This window comes from Amaranthus tricolor, chromosome 7 (genome assembly GCF_026212465.1).
Source record: "Amaranthus tricolor cultivar Red isolate AtriRed21 chromosome 7, ASM2621246v1, whole genome shotgun sequence".
In the NCBI taxonomy this organism is placed as follows: domain Eukaryota; kingdom Viridiplantae; phylum Streptophyta; class Magnoliopsida; order Caryophyllales; family Amaranthaceae; genus Amaranthus; species Amaranthus tricolor.
In genome coordinates, this window is record NC_080053.1 from 20,174,273 (window position 1) to 20,191,694 (window position 17,422).

The following is a 17,422-nucleotide window of genomic DNA, read 5'->3' on the forward strand; positions in this document are numbered from 1 at the left end:
AATGAACACATGAATTGACATGAATATGAGCACAATCAAGCAACCAATGCAAGCAAAGCAAAACAGCATGCAAAAATTAAAATTAAGCTATGATGCAAATAAAAACTAAACTATTACAAACCAAAATAATACTCCCCCTTTGACTTTCATCAAAAAGAAACAGGGATTAACATGTTTGGGATTGTATTTTTCAAAAAACTAATTGTTTGCTGAAATTAAAAAATGTTCATCAAACCAACATGTTTGGGATTCACATATCCTTGCCGTATGCATCAAAAGACACCTATCTTATGAGCACTTCGACCCTTGCTACACCTCATAGAGTTACGCAAACACATATGAATCATGCTTCATGCCAATGATCGATAAGAGGTCATCGCCTCAGTACTCCGGTGTGGAGATTAGACACGACCCGGATCAAATTCGTGGTAAGGGAAGGTCTAAGTCTAAGAGGATTGTTAACAAAATGGATGAAGGAAGAAGGAAACGTATTACTTGTTGGCATTGTGAAGGCCAAGGTCACAACACTAGAACTTGCACATCCAGGTAACATTATATTATTATTATTATTATTATTATTATTATAAACATAAACATAGTTTCACTAATAATGATTATAAATATGACCATATCAAAAGTTGAGATAAATATAAGAAAATCAGTATTATAATTTATTATAACCTCTCCTAACTTGACATGTGGTACAAGCAAGAGAGGATGTGCACACTAATAGACTTTTTACTGATATATACCATGGTTTAATTTTTTTCGAGATGACAATCTCAAACATGAAAGTAAGATGTAAACTGGGGATTGTCGTGCCTATTGGTGTTTTTTTTCTCTTAATTAAAATGAATTAATTTGAGTGTGCCATTATTATTGGAATTTAATTGGCTAAGTGATTTGAGTATGTTACTACAATTGAGATTCAGCTGGTCTCTAAAGAGATTGTCTCTTTGAGAGACATATTTCAAGCCTAACTCATTAATAACTAATATCTACTTATCATATTTTTAATATCTACTTAGATCATCTTTAATACTTACTTACCGTACTTTTAATGCGTACTTTTAATATCTTAAATTTCTACTTACTTTATTCTTAATCCCTACTTATAATATTTTAAAAAATATATAATAGACCGGTCTAATTAGAGATGGTCTCTCAAAGACACCATCTCTCACAAGAATTTGTGATTGAAATTTGATTGTGATATAAATATTTTCTTTAAAACATTATACGACTTTAAAATTACTCTTTTTATTGAATTAGTATTTTACGAAATGGAGTTGAAATTACTCGGTTTTTCTAATTTTGGAATCTTTTTCCTTCTTGTGTCTCTTTTTTTTTTTTTTTTTATTTTGCAGATATGTAGCACCTTATAGAGAAAGTAAGGAATAAAACCATTTAGAATAGTTTTTAAGTTTTTGTGATATTTGTTTTTGATATTTGAATATTTTGGAAATTATCTTATCTAATAAAGTTATAGTAATTAATTTTAGTCTTGAATTAGTTTTCTTAGTGAACTAGTGTGATAGTGACCTCTTATAGATTAATTAATAGTATTTTGAAGCATATTTCCTAAAGGTTAAAGGGTTCAAATTTGAGGGTGTTATGCCTGTACTTCGACATAATAGCAATTCATTTTTCAAATCGAGTGTTCCTTTAATATGACTTGGTACAACACATTCCTTACACGTGCGACACAAATCAAATATCACTATTTCATAAATACGAGAGCCATTTCTTCCCTTCTATCTATTGACCTACGTATTTACCTGACTACTTTCTCTGTCCCATTATATTTACAATTGATAGTGACATTTTTCCATACAACCTGTGACAATCATTTATGAATATTTTAGAGCAAAGGTATTAGACATATATCAATATCTATAAAGAGAATAAGTGACAAAAAAGGGCAAAATACAAAAATACATGCATGGAGAATATGGATTATATGTCATTTTCATTTATCACAAGATTCATCAAATCAAATTAACATAATAACTAAACCACATTTGGGATACACAGCTCACAACAGAACCAGAACGGCCGGTACAACGGCCTCCACTACCATACTCCATAGACAGAGACACCATCCCCATTTCCAAACATTCTATATTAATTCTTTTTCACCAATCACCATTTTCAATCAATTATAAACGAAATTCCTAATTATTATCTTCACAATTACTCCTATTTTTACTTCCTTTTCACTCTTCTTCCATCATCACTCTCTTGATCGACGCCATTGTTGCATTGTGGAAGTTACACGGTACACTATTATATTTTTACCTGTTACATTTCAATTCTCCGTTTTGATATTTTTTTTATCATTAATTACAATTATTAATTGTTGACTTGAAGTGATCTTATCGCCATTATCACGATTTTTAATTTTTGGATCATTCATCCTGCATCATTATTTTTTACCACATTGTACGATCTCTTTCTCGATTTAATATTCATATATTCCATTTCTGAAAATTAATTATATATAGTACTTTTGTTATATTCGTCGATGAAAAATTTGAAAATTTCGCGAATCGTATTCTGTACTTGATTCACTATTCTGAAATTTCTTTTTCAATTTTTCTCTCTTTTTTTGGAATATTCTGGTAATGTTTTTTCGCATGATCATGCTTTATGATCTGCAATTTTTAACTTTAATTTGCTTGTTGATCAGTGAAATTAACTTTTTTAGGCTTTATAAAAGTTTCTAGGGTTTTGATTAATGTTATTATAGTTCTCTTTTTTCTTCAATGATTCCGTACTTTTTTGCTTTGTTATGAAAATAGTGATTATAATTGTATTATTATTTTGTTGTCGAAAATGCAGGGTGTAAGAGTTGATCATCATAAGGAAGAAATCATGAGTTCACAGTTGGAGATTCAACCTCGAGAGCTTAAATTTGTTGGTTAGCTACTTTTTTTTGTTCTACTTTTGAGTGATTCCATGATTTCGTGATTCCGTCGATTATGCAATAATTAGGTGTAAAATTAACCAATATAAACACAGGAAAACGTTTTGGTGTATAGAGAGTCACAGTTATTGTGGATGGGATTCAATTCCGAGTCATGATACCCCTCTACATGTCTTTAGGAACTAAGCTAATCAAAAGGCTACTCCATGTGTATTGATTTTTGTTTATTAGCCTAGATTTTGTCGGCGTACTTATTGGTGGGATGCTAAGAGTTTTTTTTATTTCTTGTTAATTATATGCGACTGTCTTCATATTGACCCACTTTTTGTAAGATGAACTAATGTACTTGCTGTATTTACTTTGTGGATTTGTAGTTGAATTGAACAAACAGAGCAAATGTACAATTCGCCTTGTCAACAAAACAGACCAATGGCTTGCTTTCAAGGTACAATTTGATTGTTTGGTTGCCTTTTATATGTATCCATATGTTTTTGTTTGTTGAGGTTGTGATGATTTGGAGGAAAACATTTTGACTTTTAGATTGATTGTTTCAGGTTAAGACAACATCACCTAAGAAATATTGTGTGCGGCCTAATGTTGGTGTTTTTCAGCCCAAATCGGTTCATGAATTCGTTGGTATGCTGTTATATAACATCTTTATAGTATTCCCTCCCTTGTAAAATATTAGTTTGAATATGACTATTTATACTACTAGAGTACTAGTTCATTAACTTCTACAATTATATCAATGTCTATGTTGAGTTATTATGTATAGATAAGAATACTATTTTTTTTTTCAAAAAATTATAAGATAGCATAACCAAATAAATTTTCTGATGAAATGTAATCATAGAAATTATGGTTGAAGTTGTTAAAGCTGGCCATGTATGATTGAAGTAAAATGTGGCATATATTTCATGTTGGAGTCGTTTGACGGTGTTACATTATTTTTATTTTGCAATCCGAAATGCTGTGTTAAAATATTCTAAGTTGTAAGTGGTTCAAAGATGCTACTTTTCAACGCAAATTGTTTGTACTAATGTTGAAGCAGTTGTCACTTTATAATTTAAATTGAGAACTATGGAACTTTCATAAAGCAACAGAAACTCTGTGAATTGATAAGTCTAGTGTTTGTGTTGCGAAATTGCGTGATGATTTGTTATATTGAGCAATCTAACATAGGCAATCATTGGATGGCTGTTTTGTGTAGTTAGGTTCTTGAAGTTTTGAGCAAATTATGATTTTCTTGTACCGTGACAGATCGAATGCTTGATCATTAAACTTGGGGACTTTTGTAGCGTTTATCAATAAGTGTGCCTACTGCCTGGATGTGATTGATTTATTAGGTTTATTTTCCTTCTGCTACCGAGTGCTGTAAGATTTGTATTGATAAGATTGATTAATTAGGTTTATAGGAGATGGCTAGCATCTGATTGTAGACTTGTGCCTACCTGTAGTAGAGTGACTGCATCTTTTTTTCTTCTTATTTTTTTAAGTTTGTCAGCAATTTTTACTAATTTTAGATCAATTTATAGTTATTGTTAGTTTATATGAAAGATTAGTGAGCTGTGTTAGTGATTGATCATCTTTAGCAATATCTTAATGCTAAGACATAGTGATGAGCTTCTGATCTCTAATGACGTAGTCACTGTTAACTGATGTCAACCATGCGTAATTTATGAGATTTGTTATGTGTCTTTGGCCTCATGAAACCATTTTTATTTGCTTTTTCTCCTCCTTGTTGAAGCACATACATGTTCATACACCAGTTATTCATGTGCAATTAATTTCTAAAGATAGTTATGTTGGCCTTGTGTTTTAGCACTTTAAAATAACAAATAAAAAGATAAATAGATGGTCACATGGTGTTTTCGGCTAGTCATGTCAGGATTTATCAATTTAGCCAGTAGGATTATAGCCTATTCGTCCTCACTCCTTGTTTTGCTCCATATCTCCATTGTTTTTATTTTAGTTGCTGAAGTCACTCTCGCTCTTTGTTCTTCTGTCGATACAGTCATTATGCAAGCTATAAAAACAACTCCGGTTGACCTCACATGCAAAGATAAGTTCCTGGTTCAAAGCACAATTGTCCCTGAGGGAACATTGGAGGAGCACATGACATCTGAAATGGTATCGTTGAGTTGTTAATACTAAAATTTTAAATTTTTAAGTCAACTACTTGCCATGGTTATTGGTTTCCTTGCAGTTTGCTAAGGATGGTGTGAAATTAGTTGAGGATATTAAGATGAGGGTGAGCCTTGTCATGGCACCATCCAATTTTCCAGAGCCTACCATCAATGAAATGCTGAAGCAGGTACTCATTCATGAAATATGAGTAAGATATTAGTATTCTGTATAGTACGCACTCCCATTCGCATTTTATGGAGCAAAGTAAATTTATCTTCTGGTTTTGTATCTTTTGCAACTTGTGCTATAAAATTAAGTCCTGCTTATTCTATGTTTGTATTAGTTTAGGCGTTTTTCTTTCACATCTTATGCTTGGTTCTCATTAAATTTCAATCCATGTATACTTTTTGTACATGTGAAGCAACAAATGGTCTTCACAATCAAGGGTCAACAGGTTAGAGGCTCTTTGTTATGCAAGGTTAAGGCTGCGTACTTCTGGATTCTGGACCCCCTTGCCCGGGCCTTGGTGGGAGCCACTTTGGTGGCTTTGGGGCAATGTACTGCTGCTGTTAGACCTGCTTGACACTTGGTTTTTCTGATTAGATAAATCAATTGTTGATATTCTATGTTTCCTTTCAACAGATAATAAACATCTTGCTGTTTTCCATTGTTCCAAGATGCTTGCTAATTTTTCTGGTTATATTGATTTACACTTTTTATTTCTATAGGCTGATGCACATATTGTGTCAAAAATCATAAATAATCGGGATTTGAATCAAGTGAAGGATGCAGATGTTTCTCCTATTCAGGATGTAAAAGCAGAACCAATTAAGCAGGTGAAGTTTGAACCAATTAAGGATGTTGACTTAAGTATGGAGAAAGATGTGGAATCTGAACTTACTAAAGAACAAGAACTAGTGACAAGAAACAATGAGGAATCAAAAGTGATCGACTCAAAAATGTCAATGAGTGATGAGGAGCAAAGATTATTCTTGGATGTAGAAGAAATGAAATCAAAACTACATGAACTTGAGTCAAAGCTAAGCAAGGTCAGTTGCTAACTTGCTATACAAGATCTTAACATTGTGCTTGTATGATGCCTCTTGTTTTTTCTCTTTGGTTCTCTTCTTTTTCCCTGCGTTGTTCTCTCTTTGTAACCTTCTTTTTGCACTTTTGCTTCCTTTCAAGAGTTATATTACCTGATTACTTAAGTTTTGACAACTTCTTTATTAAGACCGTCTCATCGTTAGACAATTTAATATGAGCTGACCCAATATTTAGTTTAGAAACTAACAAAAAAAAAAACTGATTTTCATTAACTTAATTAACTTTTTTTAAATAAAACATTAATTGGCTGCTTGTATGGAAACTTGTTGCTAAGCTGTGGCTTGCTAAAGAATATTTGTAGGCTTTGCTTCTTCAAACTGTTACTGGAAAGACACAGTTAAGGATAATGCTTGAAATAATCTTACTGTACGTAATCATATTCTCGCATTTTTCTTAAAGCTGGCAATGGACATTGTCGCATTTGATTTACTGGCTATTGTATCATTTTGTGGCAGTTGCTTGGATATATTTGTAGTAGAATATAATTTATGTTTGGGAGTTTCGGAACAAAGAGTACAATATCTTGGATGCTGTTATGGACTCGCAGTAATGGTGTCGTAATCACATTTGTGGTCAAAGCGGATGGTTTTGAGGTTATTGCGGTCTATATCGCGGTCGGGGCAACCTCAAAAATCTTTAAAATGCGGTCGTGTTCCATTAATGTGGCCAATATTTTGCACTTTTGGATTGATCACATGCATGATGATAGTTCCCCTTTTATGTCTCTTGATTTTGGAACTGCACCATTCTTATGGGTGTAACTGTGTATGATGATGCTTTGCACAACTGGATTGTTGAAATTCAAAGTTCATTGCATATTTTTGGTAGCTACTTACAAATAGATGAATGATGAGCCCTTTGAAGTTTGATCAATAATTCTAAACTACATTAGGTCATAGTTGTCCTTATTTTGCTTTAAACACATGCATGACAAACCTCTTCTGACATGGTTACATAACCCTTGCTGACATTCAAAGTTATCTGTGTCTTCTTTATTTCATGTATGCCAATAGCCAAAGCTTATCCTATGGATTTTGCAGGCAGAAATGACGATATCAAATTTGACAGAAGACAGGTGGCTGATCATTCAAGAAAGGGAGAAACTGAAACAAGAAATGGTATACTAAAAACCCATTATAGTATTTTTCCCTGTATTTATGATAATCAGAACTACTATTCTACATCAAAAGAATTATTTTAAAATGCAATAGAATATAGATTCAGCAGTTAAAGGATCTGAATGAGGAGATGATTCTTTTTTACTTCATTCAGAATAAAAAAGAAGTAAATAATTATAAAGGAAAATAGCCTTGTGGAAAGACTTAAATTGAAGAAAACGATCAGCCTTCCTGCCTCAAGATATCATCTTGTTTGGGAAGACATTGTGGTGATGGCCAATGGGAGTCTTATTGACTAGCATTTTTTTGGCTGATGTTGGTAGCTTAACGCCGATGCCCTTATAAATGTTTATTAATGGCTGACAAGTATCTTCTTTTGTTTGTGAATTGAATGCAGACTTTTTTAAAAACGAGAAAAGTGGAAAGAAGAGTGCAGGATGGTTTTCCCCTTCTGTTTGTCTGCATGGTAGCACTCATCAGTCTCATTGCTGGATATGGCTTTCATCCATGACAAATGACCTTGGAGCATCCACCCACACTGTCCGCTTCTTCCATCAAAAAGAATAGGCAAAGCTTCGTTCGTGCAGAGCCAAGATAAGTTGCGATTGTAGTTTTGAGAATCAGGAGGTATTGTGTATATGTTAAATTTTAAGGTGATTTTATATTATTTGTAAATGACCATACAACCCCTCCGCCTTTTAATATGCTTCTTAAGAATTGAGATGATGAGAATACTCTCAGAATAATCGATAGTATATGAACACAGATGCTTCGTCTAGTGTGTGAAATAGTTATATAGATATAGTTTGTTTCGGCCTCTTACTTTTACTGTATTGAAGTACTGCAAACGTTTGTGTATTACATAAATACACATTTGCGTGCGTCCCTGCATTTCACTTTGATCTCATCCACATCACAAACAGGTAAGAGTACACCCCCTATCGATATAGTATGTCTCAAGTAAGATTGGTTTGTTCAGTGATAGTCATTAGAACTACTGTGAGCGATCTAAACTCTTGTCTTATTTCTTTATTCATACACCCTCTATTGAGAAATTTTTGTTGCTCGTTTCAACAACTTTTTGTTTATCTTGAACTTATTAGTCCTGTGAAATCTTGTTCCCGTGTTGGTTTTTATATACTGTTTTTACGTCAAAGAGTACAAAGGTAATGGAAGATGATGTTTTTAGTATATACTGTAAATTTTATAGTTTAGGAAAGTTATTGTTTTGTAATTATTCTTGTTACCTAACTTAGGTGAGTACTCCTCTTACTACTGCAACAAGAAGATTCTTTGTAGGCGTCAACACCTTTTTCATGGCCAGCCTCTAAATTTTGCAGCCGCTGCACTGCACTCATAGCCACCAAAAAGGAAAAATCCGTCCATAGTGTTAGTCTACGTCCTAGGTCCCACAAAAAAAAATTTATAGACGTATAAATGATACTTTTATAGACATATAAATGATCTAACTCCAAATTAGTATGAGATGTTTTGAAAAAGTGTTAAAAATAAATTTGTGTGACTCGGGAGAAAGCGAATAATATAACACTAATGTGGATCATTCAAGATTGGTGGGTTCAACAATTAGTATTAGAACTGAAGGTTCAACTGGGGAAATATGTGTAAAATAGAGCAACACCGTGAGTGACAATCTAGATTGCTCGAGCATATATGTGGTCGGATTCGTCGTGTTACCTTAGGATGGGAGAATCTAGTCTTGGTGACTTGTATTGAGAGTTTTATTGACATGGTAAAGAAAGCAGGTCTAGTGGTTAAGCACAGTACAAGGAGACATGCTATCTTTGAAGGAGAGGACACGAATTAAGTAGTCTACGGATTATGCAAGGGATTGTTGAGTGTGCATCCCAAGTTTCACATTAAAAAAAAAAAAGAAAAAAGTTGAGACACGTATAAGTGATCTAACTAGAATATAAGGCCTTCTGGAAAGATGTCCAAAAAAATATGTGCAAATTCAGCTTAAAGCGGACAATATCACACTAATGTCCTTCATTCACGTCAGACCAACTAATAGGTTTTGTCTACATACCCATTTTCTTGCCTTCATCTCTTTTTAACCATGATTCTCTAAGCTGCAACTCAACAACCATAAAACCAGGTTATATTCTATGGTCCTTCCACTCTTTTCTATGAACTCCTACCCCACATACTCTTTCTTTCATATTCTTATCGATGGCCAAAACTATGGAAAGCCATGGGTGGCATGTTTCAAGCAGTGGCCCGAACCCACTTTGGCAAAGCTCTACATTCATGCAAGCACATATACTTAAAAAGTATAAAATAGAGTAAGATTAATAAAATGTAGCAAAAAGGTGCAAATTGAAGTAAACCCTTTTCAATAAAAGGTAATGGAAGGAAATGGAAAGAGTGCGCAAAATGACAATTAGCTTGATCAAGCATAAAGACAGTAGGGTCTTGAATCTTGATATAACCATCAACATAAACACAAACCATTTTCTCCAGCCAAAAACTAATATGATCATAGGATTACAAAACATGCTAACATTCTAGCTAAAACCAACAAATACATCGAATTGCCATATTGTCGAGGAACATTGTTAACCTATTCCGCAGTGCAAGTGTAATCTACATCTATACACAAAAGTACAATGCAACTCTACGGCCACATACTAAAGCTCTTCATCGTTAAGGTCAATCTCGAGTCCTCGACCTTTTAGAGCCCGTTTGCTATAACCTTTTTTTTCTAATGTTCTCTCAGGATAAAGTATGATTACTTTGTTCGGTAGGGGAGCCTGGGACATAAGGAACAAAACCACGGCCACCAAATACAGGGCGCATAAAAGCATTGTCGAATTTGCGCCAGTAATAGTGGACGGTGTGCGTAGGTGCATTTAGAAGCATACGGAGGCTATTGGGATGAATAAGATTCCGATCAGTTGTATCATCGTTATTAACTTCGTAATCTTGGCCATCGAGAAGCGGCAAGATAAATGATTTCGGGCTCCCCAGGTCTGATACAGTACTGGCGCTAGTAAAGTGCTTTGGTTGAGGCAGCAAAAACAATATAAGTGGCTTTGTAAGCAGTCCAAACACCTGTAGAAACTAGAATAATCAGCTCACCAACAACGATATCAAATCGAAACTTCGTTTTCGAGAATTACATTACGTTCGAAATTCAGATCAAAAAGAAGACGGAAAGGAAGCATAAGTAAAGCTTATTCCCTCCGATTCTTTACAAGCTCGAGAAGAATTTCATTTGTTTTCATTTCCCTTCCTCTCTCGCTCATTCTCACATGATTCGTCAATCTCCTTGTGAATCGCAATTGAAAAAGAAGAATTATGGTCGGTTTAGTTTATTATAAGTTCATTTTGAGCGAATTGCGAACACAAATAACGAATTATCTGGCGAAGTATATTACACTATTTTCTCTTCATTCAATACTTGTCCGAAAAGAAGGAAGATGGATCCACTGCCATTGACTACACCCAGGGTCGGCCCCAAGATTTTAGACGCCCGGGGTGAAACATTAGATATGGCCCCTAAAATATTAACCATTAAAGCAAGTCTTGTATGAGACCGTCAGACCATGTGACAAGCCAATATAATCAACCCATTTCGCTAATTGATTACTTATGTTAAAGGTTATGAGCGCTCACTTAAAAACTGTAAACGATCACTTTAAGACAATAAGTGTGAATTGGGTCAGGTCAATAGAGATGGTCTCACAGTGAGACTGTTTCATTTCTCTAATTTCTCAACTGAATTAGAAGCATGTTGAGCTCGCTAGACAAGCAACCCAAATCTTAAGAAAACGAGAAATTCATATGACTAAAGAACCTTTCTCAAGAGTAAGCAACAGCTAGATATTGAAATTGCAACTTACCATTGTACTGAAAAGAACAACGGATATGGTGCTCGTGATCATCATCGCATTTCCCCTCAGCTGCGTATGACCCCCCTTCGTAAACTGCATAAACCATGGAGAATTCATAAGCAATGATCTCATAAGAACTAATGATGGTGCTCGTGTCCTAGAAAATTGATCAAAGAACGGTTTAAAGGACTAAGAGACGTTGGGATAGATTCAACGACATACTTGATTATAAGCAAGTGCCATGGAGACAGCGCCTCTCATGAGACCCGCCCACCATATGATTATCTATAGTCAAAGAATTTACGTTAGCTTCATATCAATCGATTAAGAACAATGTCCGAATATGCATGATAGAAACTTGCCTGTTGTTTGAAGGTGACCTTTTCACTCGAAGATTTCTTGAAAAAGTTTGTTAACAAGGATATCGGGAAAACAAAAGCTGCTCGCCCAACCATCACTAAACCGAGCAATATAGAACTCACGGCAACAGAAGTTCCAGGACTGCCGAGGACATCAAGGGCCGAAACGAAACATTAAGATTCAAACATGTGCAAGATTTTAAACTCGGAAAATTGAAATTAATTTTGAAAGTGCTCGAAGATCAGTGTCTATGAATCGAAAATTCGAGATCTCATGATACCTGTCACTCACGAATTTCCACTTCTCGATGTCTAGTGCGTCCATACCAACATATAGAAATAGAAAAGTCTCTGCAACGAAAGACAGTGTTGCGAAAGCATGCCTGTCAAAGAAGATGGTAAGATGGTTAGGACAACCGTGAGAAATTATAAGTCGTACGAAGATGGTAAGATGAGCCACCGTACTTGGTGGTTATTCTAGAGCTCTCGGTCACGTTGTGCCATGTATAATGTGACATGACGATCCCACAGAAGAATACTGTAAGAATCCCACTCAAATAGAACAGCTGCAGGAAGAAAACATGAATCAGCTGAAACACAAAGTACACCCACTTGAATGAAACAAGACTTGTATTAAAAGAGAAGTGTTTTAGAGATAAGAAATAGGAAAAGACACTGATTAACAAAAATGGAAATATAGAAGCTTACTTCTGCAAGCATGTAAGAGAGATAAGCCATAAGCATCATTAAAGCAACTTCACGATCAGTCGAATGCCTACAATGTAGCAAGAATTTCATTAGAACATATCGATTTAAAATTAGGATTAGTATTTTCTCGATAATCTTTGCGGTGTTTTAAGGGGTTGGATGTTCTCCAAGATAAGCCATTGGCATGGCATAGGAGATATATCTTTATTTTTAACGAATGCGAGCAACACGAAAAATGCATTTTAATTGCCAACAAGCTTAAACCTTCCGTACTATTCTAAAATGAAGGTTTCTTTCTTGTTTGTAGCCTATATAAGAAAGAGTGTAGGAGACGCAAATATAAAAAAAACGATAAAAGAGAATCGTTTAAGATGGTTTGGACATGTGCGAAGACGGGGTGTTAACAAACCGGTAAAGGCGATGGAAAGCTGAAGCTCGAGAGACGTAAAAAGAGCGAAAAAGACCGAAGATGACTTGGAGGACAGGAATGGAAAAAGATATGACCTAGACTCATAAATTGAGATGGTAGAAATCAGTATGAATGGAGAAGAAGAATCCATATGGACAACCATTGAAACTGATATATTGGTTTAGGTAGCCGACCCAATCTTTTGGGATTAAGGCTCAGCATCGTTGTTGTTGCATATCACCCGCATTAAAGGGATAAAAAAACCACGTTTTAGATCGTTGTAAAGGATATTTTATGGTTTTGATTGATATTTAACTGAACCACAACCGCATCACGCCCATAAACACATACCAACAAACATTGCCGTATTTTTGCACTATGGTACGAAACCTTAAATAAATACTTTTTCAATGAAAATTTATTTAGGCGAGTTCGTCTCGGACAACATACTTCTTTCTTTTTCTTATTCCCTATTACCACGATCTTTTAAACAATTAGGATTATGAAAGTTTTTTGATGAATATTTCATAATAATTTAAAACTTAATATAAGTATCCAAATTCAAGTAAAACATACCTTCCGAAGTATAGCTTTTTGATAATGTAAGCACTGACCAAACCAGTCTGCAAAGAGCACAAATTGTATTTTAAAACAAATCAAACCCAGCATACATATTGATAAGCTATGGAGAAACAGAATGACACAAATAAGGCAAACAGCAGAATTACCATAGCACCAAGCACAGTGCTTGAGAAAAATAAGTACAAGAAGTTGCCAATAAACGTTAGAGCGATTCTGTGATCGATTTTCGAGAGGTCGAAGCTCTTAAGCGCGTTAAAAAGCACCACGGATGTGGCATCGTTAACAACACCCTCGCCAAACACCAGACTGTAGAGGAGAGGAGTCTCATCCTGATTAAGCACCTGCACAATGAAAGACAATTATTAAATCCGGAACTGATAGGGTTCAGCGTTGTGTTAGAGTATATAACATATCCTGGAGCCTCAACCATCGGCTTAAAGTTTTGGTAAAGTTGGTTCCTTCGCATGGTATCAAAAGCCAGTGTGACAAAAGGTCACGAGTTTGAATCTCAACTAGAGGTGTTTAACGGGGTGGATCGACCCAACGGATCAAGGGTCGAGTTACATTTTAATGGGTCATTAGCGGGTCAGGTTATCAACGGGCCTTGGTGTGAAGGGTCAGGCCGAGCCAAATAATTATAGGAATCAGTTGCGAAAAAAATATTACCATCTTTTTTTATATGATATTATTATATACATAAGTGGATCGACCCAACCGGCCAAAAAATAAGAATAAAAAACCATTATATGAGCTTTTAAAAATGGGTCGGATTCAAATGAGCTTTGACCTTCCCCAACCCATTTAAAATTTGACATGACCCACCCCGATCCGGCTCATCGACACGGCAGTTGAACACCTTTAATCTCAACCACCCCTCGCTTAAAGTGAAATATTCAGCGCGCCAGGTATAAGGAAGGTATTGCTGCATTCACACTTCTAACCTAAAGGCTCTCGTGTGAGGGGATGTATTAGAGTATATAACATATTTTGGGGTTCAACCATTAACTTAAGCTTTTGATTTGGGGTGTATGATTCCAATTCTTTGACAATTAATTACCTGAAGTGTGCAAACAGAATCCGTTGCAGCAAATATTGCACCGATTGCTGAAGTTGTGGAGCAAAGTATTAAATCTCAAGCAAAGATGTAACAAATGCTATAAGCCTATAACAAGAAAAGATCATTATGCAAAGTAAATAAATACCAAGATAATCTATCAAATCCAAAGAACCAATATCCATCTTCTTAAAAAATGTCATTGCTCCTGCATCATATAACACAAAATCAGCATTGAGAATCCAAAAGAAGCATACTACCAAGCTATGTTACTTGCCTCGGGTACTGATGTTGGATACTGGTACGTGTTCAGCTGTCAGATACGTCTAAATATTCAATTTTACGCCTAAAATGATGTGTCTAAGTGTCATACTAATATCCAAGTATTAAGGATCAGACTCGGGTACTGATGTTGGATACCGGTACATGTCCATGTATCGTATACGTCTAAATTTTCAATTTTACGCCTAAAATGAAGTGTCTAAGTGTCATACCAATGTCCGAATATCAAGGATCAGACACGGGAACGAATATCAAGGATCAGACACGGGAACGTGAAGCAAAATGAAAATTCCGAGTAACATAGCTTCATAGTGCTTGGACTAAACAAATTCATACAAGTTTTCATTACCTAGAGATATGATGGTGAATGATACCAATGTCCCAACAGCTCCAAACATCATGATAGTAATGAAGTTCCGAAAGAATTGCTTCTTTTTCACCTGAAAACTGAAAAGAAATCGAACCCAATCATATCACCACCCGGGTTTAAACCCAAAAGCTACAAATGTGATCGAAACAAAAGCAAACAAACCCAGCATTAAAAATAATTGGCGGAAGAAGATAGATGAAGAAAAGATCTTCGCTAAACACCAACAAATGCGAACTCTTTCCTCCGCTTATTAGAAGAATCACAACTCCGGTGGCTATACCCTGACAACAGAAAACACACAAAATTATACAAATCAAGATCCCCCAATTCAAACGACGAGCATTGATGATACGTAGCATACTTGAATCAACCAAACAAAGAACGATGAACTTACAATAAGTAAAGCCGTGATGGACTCATTCATCCATCGATTTTCCTCAAGAAGATGGCCAATTACGATACAACCACACAGAAGTGCCACGAACATATTCATTGAAACCACAGAACCATGATCAGAAGTTGTTAGTGCATCAATTTTGCTAAATAGAGAGCTCAATAGAAGCATCATGGCGTCAATATTTTTTCGAACAATCAAACAAAAACCGAAACAAAGATATACGAAATATGTATACAAATGTGTTATGTATGTAGAATTCGATTTTTATGTGTTTGCAGATTCTATGTCTCCTTGCTGCCCATCTCAAGAACTTGAAAAAATTGTACCATATGAATTCTGCATACAAGTAATAAGACATAATAATTATTGAAAGTCAATTATTGAAGCTAAAATTAAACCAAGTAGGACAAAGCACAAAATAATATTCATACTTCTTAACTCTTTCATATGCTCTAATTATCAGTATGTTGTATGTAGTACCAATACTTCACTAGATACCCAATACATCCCCGGATACTTGGTACTTCAGTTTGTCTGTCAAGAAACCAACTCAACCAAAAGCTTAAGTTGATGATTGAGGCATTAGAAATATGAATACAGCACATGTAGCCCTCATACCTGACGTTGAATATTCCACTTTAAATGAGATGTGATTAAAATTCAAACTCGTGACCAGGTTTCTAATAGCATGTCAAGGAACCAACTCAACCAAAAAGCTTAAGTTGATGGTTGAAATACTCTAACGGTATGTGCTTGTTTTTGACTATATCCGACTTGTTGTAACCTATCTCCGTGTTCTGAAATACTTGATATATTACCCTTGTTACTATTAATTTATTTTAGCTTATTTTTTTATATTGCTACTAATGTGTAAGACCCGAATTTAAGAAATAACATGAATACGTACAATTTACAAAAAGATATATTAAATACAATAAAAACAAATTTTATTAACAAATCAAGCATAAAGACAAATGATGATATTATATAGCAATAGGACCACTTAATCATGTTTATATGCTTAAAATATGAGGAACCCCAGATGCTTAAATTAGCAACAGAATTCAGATTCTTAAATTAGCAACAATTATTAAATATTATAATCAATCAAGAAAACAACTCATTCACTGAAATTTATTCCATGATTGAAAAAAAAAAATCTTCTTTAATAATAGTAATTTATTTATAAGAAAACAAAACAACCAATACAATGAATAGTGATTGCCTGGAATAAATCCAATGCTTGGAATCATTTTAAAAATAATAGGAGTACTCCCACTTGAATTTAATACATAATTCAAAATGTAATAAATTTAATGGAGTAGATTTTATAAAAAAAATTCCACAATTGTTTCAAGAATAACAAACAAAAACATACCAATGCATATCCAAGCATCATCAACTTAGGGACATTCAAAAGTATGCAACTTTAAGAATCAATCCCATAATTCTCATAAACAGCAAAATTTACCCCTTTTTGTAAAATTAATTCTTTTATTTTTGAATAATAAGGTAGTCGGAAAGTATATTTGTTCTAACTGAAATAATTTTAATTTTTGAAAAAGACCCAATATTTATTTTTAAGTGGAAGAAAAAAAATGAGTATACGGAGAAAAAACAAGAATTAAGGTGGGATTTGGGAAGAAATAAGATGTAAGGGAAATCTCTGGAAGAATAGAGAGAAAAGTTGGTTTAAAAAAATTAATAAAAATGGAAAGGAAAATGAAAAAAAATAGATAATATAATAATTGAAAAAGGGAAGAAGCTTTAAGTATAAGTAGTAGGAGTAGGAGAAGTCCAAAGAGGAAAGAAGAGAAGAATAATGAGTGAGGGATCACAATCAGGCATTAGATTAGGGAAGGTATAGTAAGTTGTTGAGCCCAATCTATGGAGTGTATACAACCAAATATGAGAAGGTGGCAAGTACTTTACAAGTTGCAACTCGTGATTCCTCTCTTTACTTCTTTGCGAAGTTGCTCAAAACAGACACGGCAATCTTATAGTTATCCGAACTTGTAACCGAATTCATGCGACTTGACTTGAGTTCAAAATTAATTTAAAATTATGCTAGAATCAATGTTGATTAATCGGACGATCTGCTATATAGCAACTTTTTATTTTTTGAAAAA

The 17,422-nt window shown here is 34.5% G+C and overlaps 2 protein-coding genes across 6 annotated transcripts; one reads left to right on the top strand and one right to left on the bottom strand.

Moving 5' to 3' along the window:
• The first annotated feature begins 1,958 nt into the window (after positions 1-1,958).
• Positions 1,959-8,159, top strand: LOC130818966 (vesicle-associated protein 2-2-like). Of its 2 annotated transcripts, none has more exons than XM_057685256.1 (9): positions 1,959-2,278; positions 2,842-2,920; positions 3,301-3,371; positions 3,481-3,562; positions 4,941-5,056; positions 5,133-5,240; positions 5,782-6,102; positions 7,201-7,278; positions 7,676-8,159. In XM_057685256.1, exons 2-9 carry the CDS (start codon positions 2,875-2,877, stop codon positions 7,787-7,789), a joined length of 936 nt encoding a protein of 311 aa, XP_057541239.1. In that variant the 5' UTR covers positions 1,959-2,278; positions 2,842-2,874; the 3' UTR covers positions 7,790-8,159. The 2 variants fall into 2 exon arrangements, with proteins under 2 accessions (XP_057541239.1, XP_057541240.1); XM_057685257.1 differs by lacking the exon at positions 1,959-2,278 and adding an exon at positions 2,510-2,621.
• Positions 8,160-9,423: 1,264 nt separating this feature from the next.
• On the bottom strand, positions 9,424-17,201 carry LOC130818965 (sodium/hydrogen exchanger 2-like). 4 transcript variants are annotated; one of them, XM_057685253.1, is made up of 17 exons: positions 16,672-17,201; positions 15,912-16,090; positions 15,725-15,827; positions 15,291-15,629; positions 15,059-15,177; positions 14,876-14,973; positions 14,393-14,452; positions 14,248-14,294; positions 13,337-13,531; positions 13,185-13,231; positions 12,200-12,266; positions 11,957-12,057; positions 11,773-11,874; positions 11,495-11,633; positions 11,355-11,417; positions 11,142-11,225; positions 9,424-10,350 (listed from the first exon to the last, which is right to left on the bottom strand). In XM_057685253.1, exons 4-17 carry the CDS (start codon positions 15,462-15,464, stop codon positions 10,012-10,014), a joined length of 1,635 nt encoding a protein of 544 aa, XP_057541236.1. In that variant the 5' UTR covers positions 15,465-15,629; positions 15,725-15,827; positions 15,912-16,090; positions 16,672-17,201; the 3' UTR covers positions 9,424-10,011. The 4 variants fall into 4 exon arrangements, with proteins under 4 accessions (XP_057541236.1, XP_057541238.1, XP_057541237.1 ...); XM_057685254.1 differs by lacking the exon at positions 15,912-16,090 and having other exon boundaries at positions 9,432-10,350; XM_057685252.1 differs by lacking the exon at positions 15,912-16,090 and having other exon boundaries at positions 9,432-10,350; positions 15,725-15,911; positions 16,672-17,165.
• Between the last annotated feature and the right edge of the window lie 221 nt (positions 17,202-17,422).

Bases quoted from the DNA above. Each gene is read 5' to 3' on its own strand.
- LOC130818966 (XM_057685256.1), top strand. From the start codon at position 2,875: ATGAGTTCACAGTTGGAGATTCAACCTCGAGAGCTTAAATTTGTTG. The intron at 3,563-4,940 runs GTATGCTGTTAT...CTGTCGATACAG, and splicing joins ATCGGTTCATGAATTCGTTG to TCATTATGCAAGCTATAAAA. The intron at 5,057-5,132 runs GTATCGTTGAGT...GTTTCCTTGCAG, and splicing joins AGCACATGACATCTGAAATG to TTTGCTAAGGATGGTGTGAA.
- LOC130818965 (XM_057685255.1), bottom strand. From the start codon at position 15,464: ATGATGCTTCTATTGAGCTCTCTATTTAGCAAAATTGATGCACTAACA. The intron at 14,453-14,875 runs GTAATGAAAACT...TATATGATGCAG, and splicing joins ATTCACCATCATATCTCTAG to GAGCAATGACATTTTTTAAG. The intron at 13,232-13,336 runs GTAATTCTGCTG...TGCTCTTTGCAG, and splicing joins GCACTGTGCTTGGTGCTATG to ACTGGTTTGGTCAGTGCTTA.